General features: G+C 41.9%; 2 protein-coding genes across 2 annotated transcripts; both read right to left on the bottom strand.

The window, feature by feature from the left end:
• Nucleotides 1–7397: 7397 nt before the first annotated feature.
• Nucleotides 7398–11338, bottom strand: LOC106566698 (B-cell receptor CD22-like). Its single transcript, XM_014134993.2, has 3 exons — nt 11275–11338; nt 10759–10829; nt 7398–10564 (listed from the first exon to the last, which is right to left on the bottom strand). The coding sequence occupies exons 2-3, from the start codon at nt 10811–10813 to the stop codon at nt 8637–8639; spliced, it is 1983 nt and encodes a 660-aa protein (XP_013990468.2). The 5' UTR covers nt 10814–10829; nt 11275–11338; the 3' UTR covers nt 7398–8636.
• Nucleotides 11339–15741: 4403 nt separating this feature from the next.
• On the bottom strand, nt 15742–18281 carry LOC106566700 (NADH dehydrogenase [ubiquinone] 1 alpha subcomplex subunit 4-like 2). Its single transcript, XM_014134995.2, has 4 exons — nt 17973–18281; nt 16730–16815; nt 16342–16402; nt 15742–16140 (listed from the first exon to the last, which is right to left on the bottom strand). The coding sequence occupies exons 1-4, from the start codon at nt 18012–18014 to the stop codon at nt 16084–16086; spliced, it is 246 nt and encodes an 81-aa protein (XP_013990470.1). The 5' UTR covers nt 18015–18281; the 3' UTR covers nt 15742–16083.
• Between the last annotated feature and the right edge of the window lie 1173 nt (nt 18282–19454).

Raw genomic sequence — 19454 nt, 5'->3', positions numbered from 1 at the left:
CTCAACCCCATCGAACACTTTTGGGATGAATTAGTACGCCGACTGCGAGCCAGGTCTAATCGCCCAACATCAGTGCCCGACCTCACTAATGCTCGTGGCGGAATGGAAGCAAGTCCCTGCAGCAATCCAACATCTAGTGGAAAGTCTTCCCAGAAGAGTGGAGGCTGTTACAGCAGCAAAGGGTGAACAAACTCCGTATTAATGCCCATGATTTTGGAATGAGATGTTCGACTAGCAGGTGTCCACATACTTTTGGTCATGTAGTGGTTAAGGTTGGGACGAAGGTAGGGCAATAATATTATATACCAGCAGTATAAATACTCAGTGACTTGTACAAGTTTTAATTTAAACAATATGGTGATAAGGAGAGGGCCATATTACACTTACTTGAGCAGCATAGTAAACCCCTGTTCTGAGTCTCTCCTCTCCTTCTGACTCTCTCATCCAAATGTTGGTACCCTTCCCCAGATCTGTAGCTCAACACAATCCTGTCTTGGCGCTCTACGGACGATTCCTTTGAGCTCATGGCTATGGTTTTTGCTCTGACGTGCACTGTCAACTGTGGGACTTTATATAGATTGGTGTGTGCCTTTCCAAATCATGTCCAATCAATTGAATTTACCACAGGTGGACTCTAATCAAGTTGTAGAAACGTCTCAAGGATGATCAATGGAAACAGGATGCACCTGAGCTCAATTTCAGGTCTCATAGCAAAAGGTCTGAATACTTATGTAAATAAGGTATTTGTTTTTTAAACAAACATTTCTAAAAAACGTTTTTCTCTTTGTCATGATGGGGTATTGTGTGTAGATTGATGAGGAAAATGTTTTATTTAATCAAATGTAGAATAAGGCTGTAACATAACAAAAGGTGGAAAAAGTCAAGGGGTCTGAATACTTTCCGAATGCGCTGTATACCATGGTGCTGTGCATTTTGGGATTTCAAAGCAGCACAGATGATGATGGACCAATGGACCACTCTTATTGAATGGTTACTACAATAGACCTGTCTGAAGGCATTGGGCTGTTTGATTGTGTTAGTCCTTTTTATACTTCATCACATACATTTGTGGTTTTACTTGTGGCGTTTTTATAATGCAATCAAGCTTTGTTCAAGATTCATTCAAGGATATGTTGTTAAAAAAAACATCTAGATGCCACAAGCAGTCATTTGCTGTCAAATATCACAAAAAACATACTGTATATGCAGCGACAATGTTCTGTGTAAGACTTTCAAGTTCCTCTTTATTGTATGTGCTATATAGATTAAAGAGGTGCAGTACACCATTAAGCCACAAGGTGCTATTACTCCACAGCTTTTTTGTTATAGAGATAAACACAGCGGTGCTCGTCTGCCCCAGCAGGTTTGGAACCTGTCGAAGGAGGAGAATAACTGAGATATGATTGATTGAATAGTTGTGTAAACTTTTGAGGTTATTGTAAAGCTGGCAGCATCATAGGTCAACTCCATCTGTAAATACACTCACCACACAGGGCAAAGGCAGGAGGGCCCAGCCAGCCATACATTTGTCTCAGCATAGGATTTACAGCCATTTGCAGACACTGAGTCTGACTTGGATGAACCCAACCCAATAAAGTGTCTAAATTATGATCCGATGCATTAACAAGCCCTCATAATTATCCCAGAGGACTGATCTACGGTGGAGAGGAACAAGTGCAATCACATGTATATCTTCTCAGAACACACAATGAACAACCTCAGAACCAAAGATGATGGTTAACTAGCTGTTAACAGGAAGTATTATGACCTTTGCAGCCGTAGAACCACAAGTAAAATAAATGGTTATACAGCATGATAAACATCCAGTGATCCTTTACTGTACAAAGCTTTCAGCCAGTTCCAAAGGGGACGACAGGGTGCATTTTTTTACCCCATAGATAGACAATGGTGCAGTTCCAAAGGCAAACAAAACAATAATCACATCAACAGAGGAGTATGATGCAGCGCATCAAAACAAAACACTTGTTTCACTAAACTACTTGATATGACACAATAAAAAAATATAACGTATAAAAGAGAGGGCATTCATTCTATTTTCCAGTCAAGTGGGGAACACCACAGGCTTTTAACCAAATACAATTATCATATTTGACCACCTGACAAATGCACCATCAGCACAATTGAGAGAAAACATGCTTTTGTCCAACAACACCACTCCAGCATGTCCTGCTGTGATCCGGAGGACAAAAATCCATATTAAACAGTACAGATGTAATGAACGAAGGCTTCACCTTCAGGTCTGTGTGGGATGATGGTGAAGTGATGTTCTCATGATGATTTATGAACGATAAAAGGTAGGAATGACTTATTCAGTATGCTGTTATTCTGCCATGGTTTTTTTTCTGTGATTTGCAGTACTAGTATAATGAGGGCACCTTCACCTTTTTAAAGGGGAAGTTCACCCCAAAACACTTCTAGGCCCTTTATAACACTTGCCTGGCTGTTTGTCAGTACCCCAGACAGTTTAGGTCCACTGTTTTGAGTATTTAGATTTCTGTATTTTTATATCAAAATGCTGACTTTCCGAAATTACCTAAAATGCATTAAAAACGGTGTATTTATTGTTACATAAACAATGATTGGTGTCTCTGCATTGAATTGCCAAATACATGTGTTGTTTAAAAAATAAAAAATAAAATACTTTGGGATAGCGCAAAGATATTCCATAAAGTCTGTAACCTGGTAGATACTGTTCTTTGTGGTTCTAAGGTGGATAATTACAGGAGGCGGGACGAAGGAGTGTCTTATACTATTGGTCTTCAAGAAAGGAAATCAGAACGAGAGGAAGTAAACAAAGAGATGGTAGCTAGCAAGGCTTGCGGTTAGTAATCTCTGAAGTAAAGTAAGGCAAATAACGTTAATAGTCGAGTAGCTGAGTGACATTGGCCAAAATTAAGTGCAATTATGTTTGGGTCAGATACAAATACACTACATATTTCAACTCTTTTCATGAATGCAAGCTATCCGACATCCTGCTTATGGTTTCGATACGACGCCTGAAGTAATTTACCAGCTGCGGTTGACCGTGTCCAGTGATCACTTTATGGCCACTGACTACAATGGGTACACCTGCTTGTAGAACATCTCATTTCAAAATCATGGGCATTAATACGGAGTTGGTCCTTCCTTTGCTGCTATAACAGCCTTCGCTATTCTGGGAAGGCTTTCCACTAGATGTTGAAACATTGCTGCGAGGACTTGCTTCCATTCAGCCACAAGAGCGTTAGTGAGGTCGGGCACTGATGTTGGGCGATTAGGCCTGGCTCACACTCAGTGTTCCAATTCATCCCAAAGGTCAGTGCTCTGTGCAGGCCAGTCAAGTTCTTCCACACTGATCTCAACAAACAATTTCTGTATGGACCTCGCTTTGTGCACGGGGGCATTGTCATGCTGAAACAGGAAAGGGCCTTCCCCAAACTGTTGCCACAAAGTTGGAAGCACAGAATTGTCTAGAATGTCATTGTATGCTTTAGCATTAAGATTTCCCTTCACTGGTGCTAAGGGGCCTAGCCCAAACCATGAAAAACAGCCCAAGGCCATTATTCCTCCACCATACTTTACAGTTGGCACTAGGCATGGGTCAGGTAGCGTTCTCCTGGCATTCGCCAAACCCAGATTCGTCCGTCGGACTTCCAGATGGTGAAGTGTGATTCATCACTCCAGAGAACACGTTTCCACTGCTCCAGAGTCCAATGGCGGCGAGCTTTACACCACTCCAGCTGACGCATGGCATTGCGCATGGTGATCTTAAGCTTGTGTGCAGCTGCTCGGACATGGAAACCCATTTCATAAAGCTACGGACGAACAGTGCTGACGTTGCTTCCAGATGATTTTTAAACGCACTCAGGGGTCCCGTGAGCTTGTGTGGCCTACCACTTCCCGGCTGAGCCGTTGTTGCTTCTAGACGTTTCCACTTCACAATAACAGCACTTACAATTGACCGGAGCAGTTCTTGCTTGTTGGAAAGGTGGCATCCTATGACTGTGCCACCTTGAAAGTCACTGAGCTCTTCGGTAAGGCCATTCTACTGCTAATGTTTGTCTATGGAGATTGCATGGCTGTTTGCTTGATTTTAAACACCTGTCAGCAACGAGTGTGGCTGAAATAGCCGAATCCATTAATTTGAAGGGGTGTTCACATACTTTTGTATATATAGTGTATGTTGCTAGCTAGCTAAGTTGCTAACACCTGTTGCTAGTCACCACAAAGTAATATATTATTTGTTGCCATTCCTGGAACTAGTTGGTGGTGTTTTTAGCTTAGCTACTACTATAATGGTTATGTTATCCTGTCCTACTATTTTGCTTGTTTTGCAATTCTGTTTTTCATTATAACGTTACTGATGAGAAATAGTATATTATTTTCTACTAGGTATCACACTTTTTTATAGTGCTATTGATTGCATCAAATGACTTGCCCTAGTTAAGGTCCATAAGTTGGACACAGCCCCAGCCAGAGCCATGTATATACATATATGTCTCTGGCCCTAGCTGGTGCATGAGTTGTAATGACAACAAACTAGCCCAACCTTTACATTATTTACATTTAAAACATTAAGAATATCAGATCTTGCCCTGAATTGACATGTAATGACTGACCCTTTTATACCAGCCAACATCACCAATCACTCTTTCTGTTTCTACAGTACCTGCCTGGGAGGGAATGGAAGAAAGATAGGGGTGGTGGAACAGACATGAGAATAGGACAATCAACCATACTGTCTCGGATTTTATCGTCGTTCAATTTCTCACATCTTTTATCTTTGTATCCTTTTCACAGTCTTTTCAATGTTCCTCCACTCATGCCTCCTCCAAGGATGCAAGGAGAGATTAATTAGGACTAATTGAAATGTTTTGTTTTGTTATTCTGTTACACATCTTTCAGGAGATCCAAGAAGCCATGTGGAGTATTCCAAACAGGCCAAGGACTGGGTAGAGAAGAGTGTCGAAACAGAAGACATTCAACTTTAGAACCCAACTGGTCCAGCAGACAGTCAAGCGGCAGGAAGATAAACAGATCATATACAAAGACCCAGACTTCGAGGAGGTGGTGCCAAAACGTTTCAGCCTAACTTTGCAATGAACTTTAACTAGCCCTAATGATGTCAGTGTTATGTTGTGGAACGCCATCGATAACATGTCATGTAATCATTACTATTCTATTCTATTAATAGGGCACGTATCCACTCGTTCTAGACACTGTTTACCTAGCCAGCAAGTCATCATTGTCAGACAAACTTAAAGGGGACTACAATAGCCAGTTGCATTATGGGGTGTAGGCAGGCTACTCAGATACAGTTGGTAGGCTATAGAGTACCACAGTATGAGTCATAATACCCATAAAACCTAGCGGTCAAACAGTGAAATGGATCCAATCATTTTTCCATCATTCATTTTTCCCATAGGTGATTTTAGAAGCACTTAAAATCGGGCTGTGTTTTGTGTAGGCTTACCCTGGTGTGACGTTTTGATAACCGTGTAAATCTCTCTAGGACAAGCCCGGACTTGAACCCGATCGAACATCTATGGAGAGACCTGAAAATAGCTGTGCGGTGACGCTCCCCATCCAACCTGACAGAGCTTGAGAAGGTCTGCAGAGAAGAATGGGAGAAACTCCCCAAATACAGGTCTACCAAGCTTGTAGCGTCATACCCAAGAAGACTCGAGGCTGTAAACCAGGGGTGGGCAACTCCAGTCCTCGAGGGCCTGATTGGTGTCACACTTTTTCTCCATCCCTAGCAAACACAGCTGGTTAATCAAATTGCGTTCTAAACTGAAGATCATGATTAGGTGGTTATTGGAGTCAGGTGTGTTAGCTGGGGCTGGGGCAAAACTGTGACACCAATCAGGCCCTCGAGGACTGGAATTGCCCACCCTCGCTGTAAACGCTGCCAAAGGTTCTTCAACAAAGTACTGAGTAAAGGGTCTGAATACTTATGTAAATGTGATATTTCAGTTAAAAACATTTAATACATTTGCAAAAATGTCTAAAAACCTGTTTTTGCGTCGTCATTATGGGGTATGTGTGTAGATTGATGAGGAAAAAATACAATTTGATCTATTTTAGAATAAGGCTGTAACTGTGGAACAAGTCAAGGGGTCTGAATACTTTCCGAATGTCTAAGAAGTCCAAGAAGCTGGATATCATTATATCTGCAGCTGAGAAATGTTTTGGGCTCCCAAGACTTCACGGCAGAAGCACTATAAGGACTAATGTAGCTAGGAAATGTTCCGCCCACACAGGAGCCTTCTGAGCCTGTGTTGAGACCTGATTAGAATGTGGTTTTTACAGCAGATTGAATATGTTTAGTTAATTTCCTTTTTGGTAGTTTGTATGATATGTTATTTATTTTTACCCAAACGGGATCCTTATTATCCACCCGCACAGTAGGTGGTGGAATGCACATCTAATTGTTGCGATCGCCATTATACCATAGAGGAAGAAGAGCTTCCCATTTGGACCATCAGGTGTGGCACATCGTTTCCAGTTGATCCTGGGGATGCTGAAGAAAGTCTCCAACACACCAGGATGTGATGACAGCCAAGAAATCGGAGTGTTTAGTTACATACGCGCCATCTTCTGCTGCATCATATCGGAGTAAGCTGGTCCCATTCTCGACAGCTGAGACATTCACTGTCTGTTGGTAGAAATTGCAATCTCCTGCAACTGCACCACCAGTCACAGTGCGTTCTGGGAAGAGCCTGTGTTTCCTCAACATCTGGTCGCTCTCGTCTCTCTCTAGCTTTCTTCTCTCTGTCAGCCCGCAAATGGAACAACTCAGCCTTAGTAAACTCCGGCTCAAACCGATATGGCACAACAGTCCCATTCTGAAAAAAGGCAGGTCTCCAATTTCCTCTTTGCTCTTGATCTGACATTCTTTACTCCGTTTAATTTTGACGAGGGCAGCAAATACTGAGAGGGAGTGAAAACAGAAACATATTGTTTACAACCTTTAATCACGACCGCCTCGGAAGTCACAAATCGCGACGCACATTCTTCTACTTCCTGGATTTCAATATGAAAATAACAAAATGCATTGGTAAAAATGTGCCTAATGAAACAAGTTAGCTGAAAAATTGTACAGAGAAAGTCATTACGAGGACTATTGCGGTCATGGGAGGCCAGAGCAGTGTGTTTGGGAGGTATTTATGATGGACTTTAACGTTGCATGGGGTTTCTATGGGGAAGGCGCGGGTATTACCTACATCTAAATACTCAAGCAATGGACCTAAAAAACTGTCTGGGGTACTGACAAACGACCAGGCTAGTGTTTTATAAAGGGCCCAGAAGTGTTAAGGAAATCGTTCTTCTTGCAAAGCATGTAAACGTTTTGAACAAACTATTATATTAATCTGACTATCCACAACACTCATATTATTGTGTGCGTGTAACCGTGTTCATTGATAGCAGTATTATTACCACTGTAGGTTACATCTCCACTACTAATACTATCGCTACTACAGCTACTAATACATCTACTATCTGTAGTACTAACAGTGATGGAGATTCCATGTATGTTAGCATACTACAGCACCTGCCAAGCAATCTGGATCTTTATATCACAGGAAGTGCCCTTGTCCTGTAACTGCAGTGTTGCTGGTTCAAGTCCCATTTCAGCTGTCCCTTCTCAATTTGTGTAATAATTCTAATACCCTGTGAACAAAACTTTGTCTAGGTTGTCCACAGCATCAGGAAATTGTCCTGGTCCCCTGTTTGCTGGATACTACCACACGTTTTTGATTATTTTATTACATTTAGTTAAGAAGCACAATTTAGACAGTATAAGAAAACATTATTTCCCTTCAAACATTTTGTCAGACCCCTACCCCTCACAAACCCGTAAGCTCTGAGGTTACATATTTATTATACACTGAGTGTACAAAATATGAGGAACACCTTCCTAATATTGAGTTGCATCCTTCTACCTTTTGCCCTCAGAACAGCCTCAATTCATTGGGGCATGGACTTTACAAGGTGTCGAAAGCGTTCCACAGGGATGCTGGCCCATGTTGACTCCAATGCTTCCCACAGTTTTGTCAAGTTGGCTGGGTGTGCATTGGGTGGTGGACACACGGGAAACTATTGAGTGTGAAAAACACAGCAGCGTTGCAGTTCTTGACACAGTCAAACCGGTGCGCGTGGCATCCACTACCATAACCTGTTAAAAGGAACTTGGATTTTTTTGTCTTGCACATTCACCCTCTGAATGGAACACACTCACAATCCATATCTACATTTTCTTAAGTCTTAAAAATCCCTCTTTAACCTCTCCTCCCCTTCATCTACACTGATTGAAGCGTTACACAGGTGACATCAATAAGAGATCAAAGCTTTCATCTGGATTCACCTGGTCAGTCTGTCATTTGAAGAGCAGATGTTTCTAATGTTTTGTACACTCAGTGTACAGTCTCACTGAGATGCATTTTTCAAAAGCTTTTAATGCTTAACAATATCACCATACAAAACTACCATGAGTCACATCTTACACTTACACTACATTAGAATAGTTGCTGTATTGTCACAGCAGGCTCTTTCTAATCTATACTTTTTACATCAAAATATTGTGTGACCCTCCAAATAAACAAGGCAATGTTTTTAAATTCAGCTCAGTAGGATTACCACGACCCAGTAGGGGGCCTGGGAAACGTTGGATAAGAGGATAACAATGTACCTTCTTGTGTTCGGGTTCTGGGTTTGTTGACTGTGCTATAGATTGCAGATGAATCTTCAGCTGCGTGTGCTGCAGGATGGGGGGCAACACCTAGGCGATTGAATTTCAATGCAGCATACTGGACTTTGTCCTGTTTCTCAGGGTTACGCAGTTGGACAGGTGAGTAAAGAGCTTCTTCATGGTTTCTGGAGTGAGAGAAGTGGACATTGGCATAGATCCTGACGTCCTGCTCATCTGTGTCCGCATTCTGTGCTGCAGTAGGGGCTGTCCTCAAGATGGTGTCGTACAGGTGACTAGAGCCTCCCTGTCCATCCTCTGCTGTGTCCCGTGTGTCCGTTGAGTTGGAAGCCCTCTTTCTAAACCACAAAAAGCTCAATAGGAGATTGAGAACCAGAGCAACAACTGTGATTCCTACAGCTATGTTAATACTAAATGTTTGTTTTCCTGATACAAGGATCAATGTAACTGTGGAGTTCTTAGCTCCCATTTCATTCTGTGCCTCACAGTAATATTCTCCACTGTCCTCAGATCTGATGTTGGTGATGCTATAGATCTGACTGGATTCTTTTGATGTGTTAATGTTCCTCATGTACCAGGTGTATTTCTGAACTGGTGGGTTGGCATCACTGTGGCAGGTCAGAATCACTGAACTGCCCTCCACTATTTCACCAGAAGGACTGATTGACACTAAGATGTTATTTGGTTTGTATCTGACAGTTAGAGTCACTTCAGGAGAGTGGAGATCCTCATGACCATTAACAGCACAGGAGTAGCTGCCTGCATCATCACTGCTGACTGGGTACAGGTGCAGGCTGTTGGAGTAGTTGTGGCTGTTTGGTATAGCCTGTCTGTTCTTATACCAAATGAAGGTTGTGTTGTCACCCAGAATACAGTTGGCTGTACATGTAAGTTTGGCCCTTTCCCCCTCAGAGACAGACATAGGGTTCATCTCCAACAGGACACCTGTGACAGTCAGGTATACACCGGGTGAACTGACATATTTCCCTTCTGCAGTTACTAATCTGAATTTGTACTCAGCTGAGTCACTGTCTTTAAGGTCTTTGATTCTCAGGGTGCAGTCGCTGTCCTCATTTCCATGGTACTCCAGACGATCCAAATAGTTTGGGTCCTTCTTCAGATCTTTAGGCTCCTTTGTAGACTCTCCTTGAGTAAACCAGAATGTCTCTCTGGGTATATGACCATGGGGATATGTGTAAGTGCAGGATATGTCCACTGATGACCCCTTCAAGGCACAGATACTCTTTTTGGCATAAATCACTCTCCAACAGTTCTGACCCACTGCACACACTGCAGGAGAGCGGTGGTTCTCGTTACCTTTTACAGCACAGGAGTAGCTGTCTACATCAGAACTCAAGGTACTGTAATTTTGTGACATATATTCATGTTGAGGCTTTCCATTTTTGTACCAGATGTAGTCAGGATTGGGGTTGTCACTCAGAGTACAGGTGGTGCTGCAATTCAGTATCACCCATGATCCCTTTGTCACATAGGTAGTCACCTTCAGGTCTGTCACGGAAATGAATAAATCTTGCTGATATATCCAGCCTTGTATGTTGGTTTTAAATCCGAAGCAATACTCCGCTGTGTCATTCTCTCTCAGGTCTGTGATTCTCAGAGTGCAGTCACTGTGATTATTCCCAAGGTACTCAACACGACCTGCATACTCTGGTTGTTCCATGATGTTATAAGTATACCCCACTTTGACGTTCCACCATTTATACCATTCTGTGTCTATGACATCATGCCCACTGGGATATCTGTAAGTGCAGGACACATCAACTGATAATCCCTTCAACGCACATATTCTTGTCCTGGTGAAAGTCACATCCCAGACATTCTCTCCCAGTACTCCTGAGAAACAAACACAGGAAAACTATCAAAATGAGCATGAAAATGTACCATATACACCAGAACAACGTTCAAACACTTCTTGTCCTGATCATTTTTTATGACATTTTAGATGTTTCTCAAAAGTGAAAACCCCAAATGATACTTTTGAGAAGTACTTTAGAGAAAAGAGAACGAATATTGATAAAAATCTGTACCTGCCACAGATAACAGGAAAACCCCAAACACACTTCCTGCTGCTCTCAGGGCCATTGCTGCATTTCCCTCCCTGAGGTATCAAAAACATTCAAATAGTAAAAAAAAAACAGTCTTTATAGTTAGCTGTTCAATACCTAAATGGTGGTGTAAATAATATCTTATTGAACATATAATAAGCACTGTAATACACAATATTGCTCTAAACCTGGGTTTTTTTCTCACAGAAGCCAAATACATTGGGCAACATCATACACATTTCACTGAATCATATATATTTTTTTTAAATGTTCTTGACATTTTAAGAAATGTTAAGAAATAAACTAAACTAAATGTATTAAACTACAGTCCAGATGTATGTCTTACAATCAGATACCAAAACATACTAACAGAAACATTCTTTCACTTGAAGTTATCACATCGAATAGCATTACTGTGTCCAGAAGAATATGGTTAAAAACACATGATGAGATCACTGGGAGAAAAATATATTTTAAGATATATTCAATCATACTTACAGAGGTGGAGAGGTCTGGTGAATGTAGAGTTCTCTGGCAGTGCATGGAATGAAACGGAAGAGTAGGCGTGGGGTATGTGGTTATATTAATTACCAAGAAAAAAAATAGACTAAACAACAATGCAAAACTGACTCAACTTTGATGCATTTCCTGTTTTTAATCCACCAACCAGAAGACAATTTATTTTTAAAACATTTTGATTAATATTAAATATAGTCTACACATTTTCATTATTTAGAACATAGTTCATAAATGTCTGTTTTGATCATTATAGGTCAAAGATGTCCATATTGCTTGCTCTCTAATCTGCTCCTCCAGGGTGTAAGGACAACCACTTCGTTGACCTTTGGCCCCAGTGTATGGACGGTGCCCGGGCGGAGTGGGTACTGGAGCTTGTGTTCATAACAGGCAAAAAGAACACCTGCCTAGATGACAAGAGTGCTCTCACCTCAGGAGGACTCAGGCTAGGTACGGCATTACAAGAATTTACTGTACTGTGGCATGTTAGTTTAATGGTGGTTGGTCTTTGTGTTCATTTACTAAAGGGACTAAACAATTTATAACCTCACTCCTCAATTGTTTTCTGTCAAGATGTAATTTATTGATTGCTGTACAGATGTAGGATCTTAATTTGAGTCATTTTTCTACAGCAGGAAAATAATCCTGCAGCAACAGGAAATGTGCATTTTTATGTGGGCTTGCTCCTACCTATCTTTACGATTTGGTCCTGCCGTACATACCTACTCGTACGCTACGGTCACAAGATGCAGGCCTCCTAATTGTCCCTAGAATTTCTAAGCAAAAGGCTGGAGGTAGGGCTTTCTCCTATAGAGCTCCATTTTTATGGAATGGTCTGCCTACCCATGTGAGAGACGCAGACTCAGTCTCAACCTTTAAGTCTTTACTGAAGACTTATCTCTTCAGTAGGTCCTATGATTAAGTATAGTCTGGCCCAGGAGTGTGAAGGTGAACGGAAAGGCTGGAGCAACGAACCGCCCTTGCTGTCTCTGCCTTGCCGGTTCCCCTCTCTCCACTGGGATTCTCTGCCTCTAACCCTATTACAGGGGCTGAGTCACTGGCATACTGGTGTTCTTCCATGCTGTCCATGGGAGGGGTGCGTCACTTGAGTGGGCTGAGTCACTGACGTGGTCTTCCTGTCTGGGTTGGCGCCCCCCCCTTGGGTTGTGCCGTGGCGGAGATCTTTGTGGGCTATACTCGGCCTTGTCTTAGGATGGTAAGTTGGTGGTTGGCGACATCCCTCTAGTGGTGTGGGGGCTGTGCTTTGGCAAAGTGGGTGGGGTTATATCCTGCCTGTTTGGCCCTGTCTGGGGGTTTCATCGGATGGGGCCACAGTGTCTCCTGATCCCTCCTGTCTCAGCCTCCAGTATTTATGCTGCAGTAGTTTATGTGTCGGGGGGCTAGGGTCAGTCTGTTACATCTGGAGTATTTCTCTTGTCTTATCCGGTGTCCTGTGTGAATTTAAATATGCTCTCTCTAATTCTCTCTTTCTTTCTTTCTCTCTTTCTTTCTTTCTCTCAGAGGACCTGAGCCCTAGGACCATGCCTCAGGACTACCTGGCATGATGACTCCTTGCTGTCCCCAGTCCACCTGGCCGTGCTGCTGCTCCAGTTTCAACTGTTCTGCCTGCGGCTATGGAACCCTGACCTGTTCACCGGACGTGCTTGTTGCACCCTCAACAACTACTATGATTATTATTATTTGACCATGCTGGTCATTTATGAACATTTTAACATCTTGACCATGTTCTGTTATAATATCCACCCGGCACAGCCAGAAGAGGACTGGCCACCCCTCATAGCCTGGTTCCTCTCTAGGTTTCTTCCTAGGTTTTTGGCCTTTCTTGGGAGTTTTTCCTAGGGAGTTTTTCCTAGCCACCGTGCTTCTTTCACATGCATTGCTTGCTGTTTGGGGTTTTAGGCTGGGTTTCTGTACAGCACTTTGAGATATCAGCTGATGTACGAAGGGCTATATAAATAAATTTGATTTGATTTGATTTATGTGGATTATAATTAAGTTATATTTTTTAGGGGTTGGTAAATATTTCGTAAGGGGAAATCAAGTCTGAAATTTCAAAGTGGAAATGACAAACTTCAGAAGCCTTTTTAAGCCTCAAATATACTACAAGTTTTAAATGTCCTGCATTGCAGGAAAGTTCTCGTGATCAAATTAATATCCAACATCTGTAGGAGCTCCTGACTTGACATCAAGGCAGTTCAAGGAATCGGACTTTGAGAAGGTGGTGGAGTTTATGGACGAGGGGATCCACATTGCCCAGGATGTGAAGAAGAAGACCAGTAAGAAGGGATACATGCACAGAGCTGACACAGGCCATGTGGACTGGCCAGACATAGCTTATTATCCCATTGCAAACTTGTACCAAACTATAACACTTCAGTTCACTTTGTATGGGTTCAGCTTAGAGCAAGTCCAGAATGGGAGATAAAGGGAAGAACTTGTGAAACCAAAACTGTTTGGAGGACCATTAAAACATTTAGAGAGAATGACAGTAATATATAGTATAAAGACTTGACCACTCTGTAAGCTAACCATGGTATATCCCTATCCTCCACAGGCAGCTTCCAGGACTTTAAGTCCTTCTTGTTTCAGGATCCAGGGATAGTGGCCCGTATCACTGACCTGTGCCAGAGGGTGGAGGAGTTCACACGGCACACGGCAGTTCCCCATGCCTGGCTTCACTGAGAGAGACACAGGGAGACTGGGCTTTAGGCCCAGGTTATGAACCCATCCTTCAGCCAGGTAGTTAGTGCAGTAGTTGTGTAGATGAACAAAAGTACAATCATCTAATCTGTTAGTCTTTCCAGGAGAAGAACCTTTGTTCTAATTCTGCCAGACATTGATAGCTGCTATATGGTTCATAAGGAGATTTTTGTATTCCAATTTTGCTCAATATTTAATCATATCAAGTTACTGTGATACTACATTGTAAATAGTGCAATTGTTGTTATACTCCTATTCACCTGATGTGTAGAGAATTGACAGAGATGTTTTCTCCTTCACATTTCTCTCTGTGCAATATGAGCATGTGTCTATGTCTTGTTTAGAAGAGAGGGAGAGAGGGCCCTCTGAGATTTCCTCAACAGAGCAGCATTTCCTTTGAGCGTTTCCTCTCGCTGTAGACTAGTACTGTAGTAACAGACAAGGGGTTGCTAGTGTTGGAGCAAACAGAGGATCTCTTAGAGCCCCTGTTAGAGAACACCACACACATGAACACAAAGTTAATATTAGTTTGTTAACCTAAACGTGTCAACCACTTTGTTTGCGGAATCTTCTGGTGGTTGTGAGAATATGACAAAATGAACGGCTAAATGTGTCTCTCTTGTCTGTTTTTCAATACCATCTCTTTCTCACTTTCCCAGATTCTTCCATTATTCATCAGGGAAATAGAGCCTTTTCAGCTCCCTATTACTTCTTACTGCAATGCTTTATCCCAGTGCTGTTAAATGTCCCACAGGGCAGAATATAAGCCTGAGTGGAAGGGTTTGCAAATTTCCAGTCATGCCTGTTATGTGTCACTCGTGTTGGATGGTCATTTGACATATGTGATATGTATAAATGTGTTTTCCTGTTTGTGTTTGCATGTTTTGGTGCACAACTGCACATACAGAACATCCATACAGTGTGTGTGTGTGTGTGTGTGTGTGTGTGTGTGTGTGTGTGTGTGTGTGTGTGTGTGTGTGTGTGTGTGTGTGTGTGTGTGTGTCCCTTCTCTCTATGTTTGTGCCAGAGGATTGTGCTTCCACAGTAACAGGCCACAGTCCAGCTGTCATAAAGGTCAGAGAAACTTTCAACTCTGCTGACAGAAAAACAAACATCTGCTCCTCCTGCACTCAGCTCCATCTCTCCGCCAGTTTCTCACGACCTGACAACTCTGACGCACTCTCCTCTGTTTGGTTGTGTGTGTTTGTTTACTTTGTGCATTTCCCCCCCCCTGTTTTGTGGCTTTTACCCGTCCTATGGGAACTAATTTGTTCCCTTGTGTTCTTTGCTACAAGGGTCATCAGCCTGCCTATTTTGTGGTTTTCCATCCATTCCAGTTAAACAGATCAAAGTGTTTTATTTGTGGAAATGAACCCGTTGTATGTATGCCTCTGGATGGTCTGAGTGAGGGTGATGGAAAGAGTGCCTGCGTGTGGAACAGTACAAGTGGGTACGTGTTGCTCTGTACGCTGTCATATGTCAAGGTGATGAAGGGTGTCTGTTTTTTGGCTAGCGGTGTCTGTTGCTGTGGAGATGAAAGGCACTGCACTCTCTAATCTCACAGCTGGATATGTGTACAGTACAGTGCTCCGTTGTATGTGAGAAGAAAAAAACAAGAAAGAAACGCCATATACCCAAAACAAGCAGCTGACACTGTTACTGACTGATGGCCTATGTTCAGCTGGAGTTGTGTTTTCAGCTTATCTCCCATTATGAATGTACACATGATTAGAAATTCACTCTCTAAAATCTAGAGACATTTTATTTGGACAACATTTCCATTCAGAAATGTAGCTTAATTTTCCTTTCATTTTGTGAAGAAATCTATGCACACTCTTGCCTGTTATCATAACGCACACATTCATTGTTAGATTTAGTGACGGCCAAACTAACAATGAAGTCTTTATGATAAAACAAAGAGACGAATTGATAGATTTCATCATCAACATTATGGATCAATCTCCAAATATTTGTATAGAGGCATTGAGAGACAAATTCTTCTCAGATTTGAATTCTTCAGTGACGTTCTTCGGGCTGGACCTGGTGCCGTTAGGAGAGGAAGGAAGATACTCAGAATTGAGGTCCCTCCTTCTTCAGGTTCTTGTAGTCAGTATCGATGGCCACAAACTGGGAAAGAAGACAATATGGCAGGATGTATGTAATGGTCTTGGCTACTTATATTGATACAAAATATATGATTGACTTAACTGATACTATTGATAGGCTACATTACTATTACATTGTTGTCAAACAAAAATCGATGCAGTAAACCATACACTTCGTGGAGCTAAAGTGTGTTTATTGCTGACAGTGTTGGCAGTACTGTACCTTGTACTGGTAGGTAGGGTCAAGCTGATTCCAGGGCTCAGGGTTGTTCTTCTTGTTCCAGCTGTATAGTGACACAGCAGTCAAAGCAGGCCGAAGTAGGACAAACACAAATGGGATCAGAGGGAACTGTGTTAGTCTGCCTGCGATCAACTATTCATGGGCCAGGCCTAGTTTCCAAAAACTCGCAGCAGCATAGCCCTTTAGTAGTGGTATGGGAATTGATGCCCCAGAATGGCACAAGAGGTGGGATTACCTCTTGTGCCTTATGATGTTAAAGGGAATTGGCATCCACTACTATATGTTTTAATTGGATAGTATTAAGAAATTGATTAAACAATATTAATTTAAAAATAAAATGGACAATAAGGGTAATGGTAAAGAGTCTTACGTGACATGGGGCCCCTTTGCAAGACGGACCAAATACAAGGAGGCTCCTCCCATTCCCAACAAGATGAAGAAGAACTGGGGGATGAGCTATGAGAGGGTAAGAAGAAAGAGGGAGATAGCATGACCATTGCATTCACTCTGAGGCATAGACATTTGAGCATTTCTACATAACCTTTGTCAATACAGTATTCCAGTAACCAATGACCAGGTGATCAAGCTGATTACACAGGGAGGGATCCATTATAGACCTTGCTCTGTCATTCTTTAGATCACATGACAGATGATGATCCTGTTGTGTGTGTGTGTGTGCGTGCGTGCGTGCATGAATACGTTCATGCCTGTGTGTGTACTTTTCAGAGAGACTCCTCGTGGAACTTCCTCTTTCATACTATATACCAGTGTTTCCCAACTCCGGTCCTGGAGTACTCAAAACAGCACACGTTTTTGTTGTAGCCCCGGACAAACTCCCCTGATTCAACTCATCCAGGTTGAATCAGGTGAGTTTGCCCAGTTTCAAACTTTGATCACTTAGTTGTACTATTCCATTAACACGTCTGTTGCTCTCTCAAAAAGTTGGTATAGCTAAGCCTATGTGAATGTAGTCAAATAAATTCAGACCGAGTTAGTAAGTAGTTTACTCAGACGTGACTCTTGGTAGGGAACGCTGTGGAGCTGTCCAAGTGCTGATCCTACTACACAGGGCTGTTAGGCTAACTGGCATCCCTGGGGTTGTCAAGTTTGTTTCGTAGCTCCCATTTAGATGAAAGTCAAGGATTTACATCAGGTTATCTGCTGTTGAGGACATCTGAGCTAATGTATGAGATGGTAATGGCTTTCTAACTACTTCGGTCATATTGCCAATCATCTTTTAAAAAAACACTGTCATTAAACAGAAAGATGAATATTCTGTTTTCTGTGCCCCTCCTCTTTTAACAAACCATTCACCAACAACTTCAACACAAGACAAAAACACAATTTCAACCCCCCCCCCAAAAAAAAATGATGTGTCAAAATTAATTCGTGAAGCCTGTTCAGGGTTGGAACTTTTGTTTCATTTCAATTACCCTGATGACACAGACTATAGGAAACAATGTATGTTTTACTTTGATCATTTCTTGATTCCATTGAGCAACAACTGGTAGCATATTACACACCGACAACAGAAATTATGAAACTTTCATGAAATATTATAGACTACTAAACCACTTGAGGTAATAATCCATAGAACAAAAATAAGTACTTACCCCTGGATGCTTCTTTACGTGTTCCATCGCCATTCTAATCATATTTGCTTACAGTTTCTCAACTTTTTTATTATTATATTATATTAATTTCAAGATTATTATATTAATTTTAACAACAGTAATTTGAATTGTATTTAGTTTTTGCGGACGCGTTATGCAGACACCCAAAAGCTTGTTTGAGACTATCCGAGATTAGCTGTGAATCCCAAACCAGCCCCTCGCCACTAACAACCACTGAGTTTCTAAATTAACGCTACGAACTCGCTCCGAGGTCCGTTGTCACGTGTTGCTAACGTAACTGGGAGAGTGACTTCCAGAGAGTGGCGAGGAGAGCAATAAATCCATTAACTTCGGGACACACTCGTGACTTGAATGATGCAATTCCTATTCTACAGTCAAATAATAAAATGTTAAAATTGTTATTTTACAAGATATATACACTCTAAAAAGAAAAGGTCACTGGAGTATCCTTTTTTTAACCTTTATTTACTAGGCAAGTCAGTTAAGAACAAATTCTTATTTACAATGACGGCCTACCCGGGCCAACTCCCAATCACGGCCGGATGTGATACAGCCTGGATTCGAACCAGGGACTGTAGTGACGCCTTTTGCACCAAAATGCTGCCCCTTAGACCGCTGCGCCACTCAGGAGCTCAAATTTATCAAATTGAAACTGTGGGGGAACCCCTATAAGTTCTTCAAAGAACTAATTTTAATGGATCCTCGAAGAACCCTATGAATAACTTTTTGGGGTTCATTTTTGAGCTACCCCCCCTCCCCCTTTATTATTATTAATAATACACATAACAATAAGAACAATAACACAATATTTTAGTTGTCAGTGTTTATTATGATTTTAGTGGCAAAGCAGAATAAAAAAATCGAAATATGATGTCAACTCCCAGCAGAGCCCCAAGTCCAATGGGTATATCCTCTGGCCTTGTCACGCCCTGACCTTAGAGACATTTATTTTCCTCTAGTTTGGTTAGGTCAGGGTGTGATGTGGGGTGGGCAATATAGTTTTTCTATTTCTTTGTTTTGGCTGAGTGTGGTTTCCAATCAGAGGCAGCTGTCCATCGTTGTCTCTGATTGGGAACCATACTTAGGCAGCCCTTTTTCCCTCCTTGAGTTGTGGGATCTTGTTTTTGTGTTGTGCCTGTGAGCACACCATTACTTCACTTTTCGGTTGCGTCTGTATTTGTTTTGGTGAGTTTCATTTATTAAAACATGTGGAACCCTACGCATGCTGCACCTTGGTCTACTCCTTTTGACGATCGTGACAGGCCTGTTGATGTTAATGTGTTGCTGTTCTCCGTATCCATAGACAGAATGATTTTGCAGTGCATGGTGATCGAACAGGTTTCCTGTTATATTCATCAGAGGTGTAGGGAATCCAAAAAATAGTAATTATACAGATGATTAACAAAACATGCACACAACAGTAATCATACCTTGGTTTTTGTGGTAAATGTGAATATAAAA

This window comes from Salmo salar, chromosome ssa13, assembly GCF_905237065.1.
Source record: "Salmo salar chromosome ssa13, Ssal_v3.1, whole genome shotgun sequence".
NCBI classification, from domain to species: Eukaryota; Metazoa; Chordata; class Actinopteri; order Salmoniformes; family Salmonidae; genus Salmo; species Salmo salar.
Note: the sequence above shows the minus strand (reverse complement) of the source record. Positions and strands in the feature narration are given on the sequence as shown.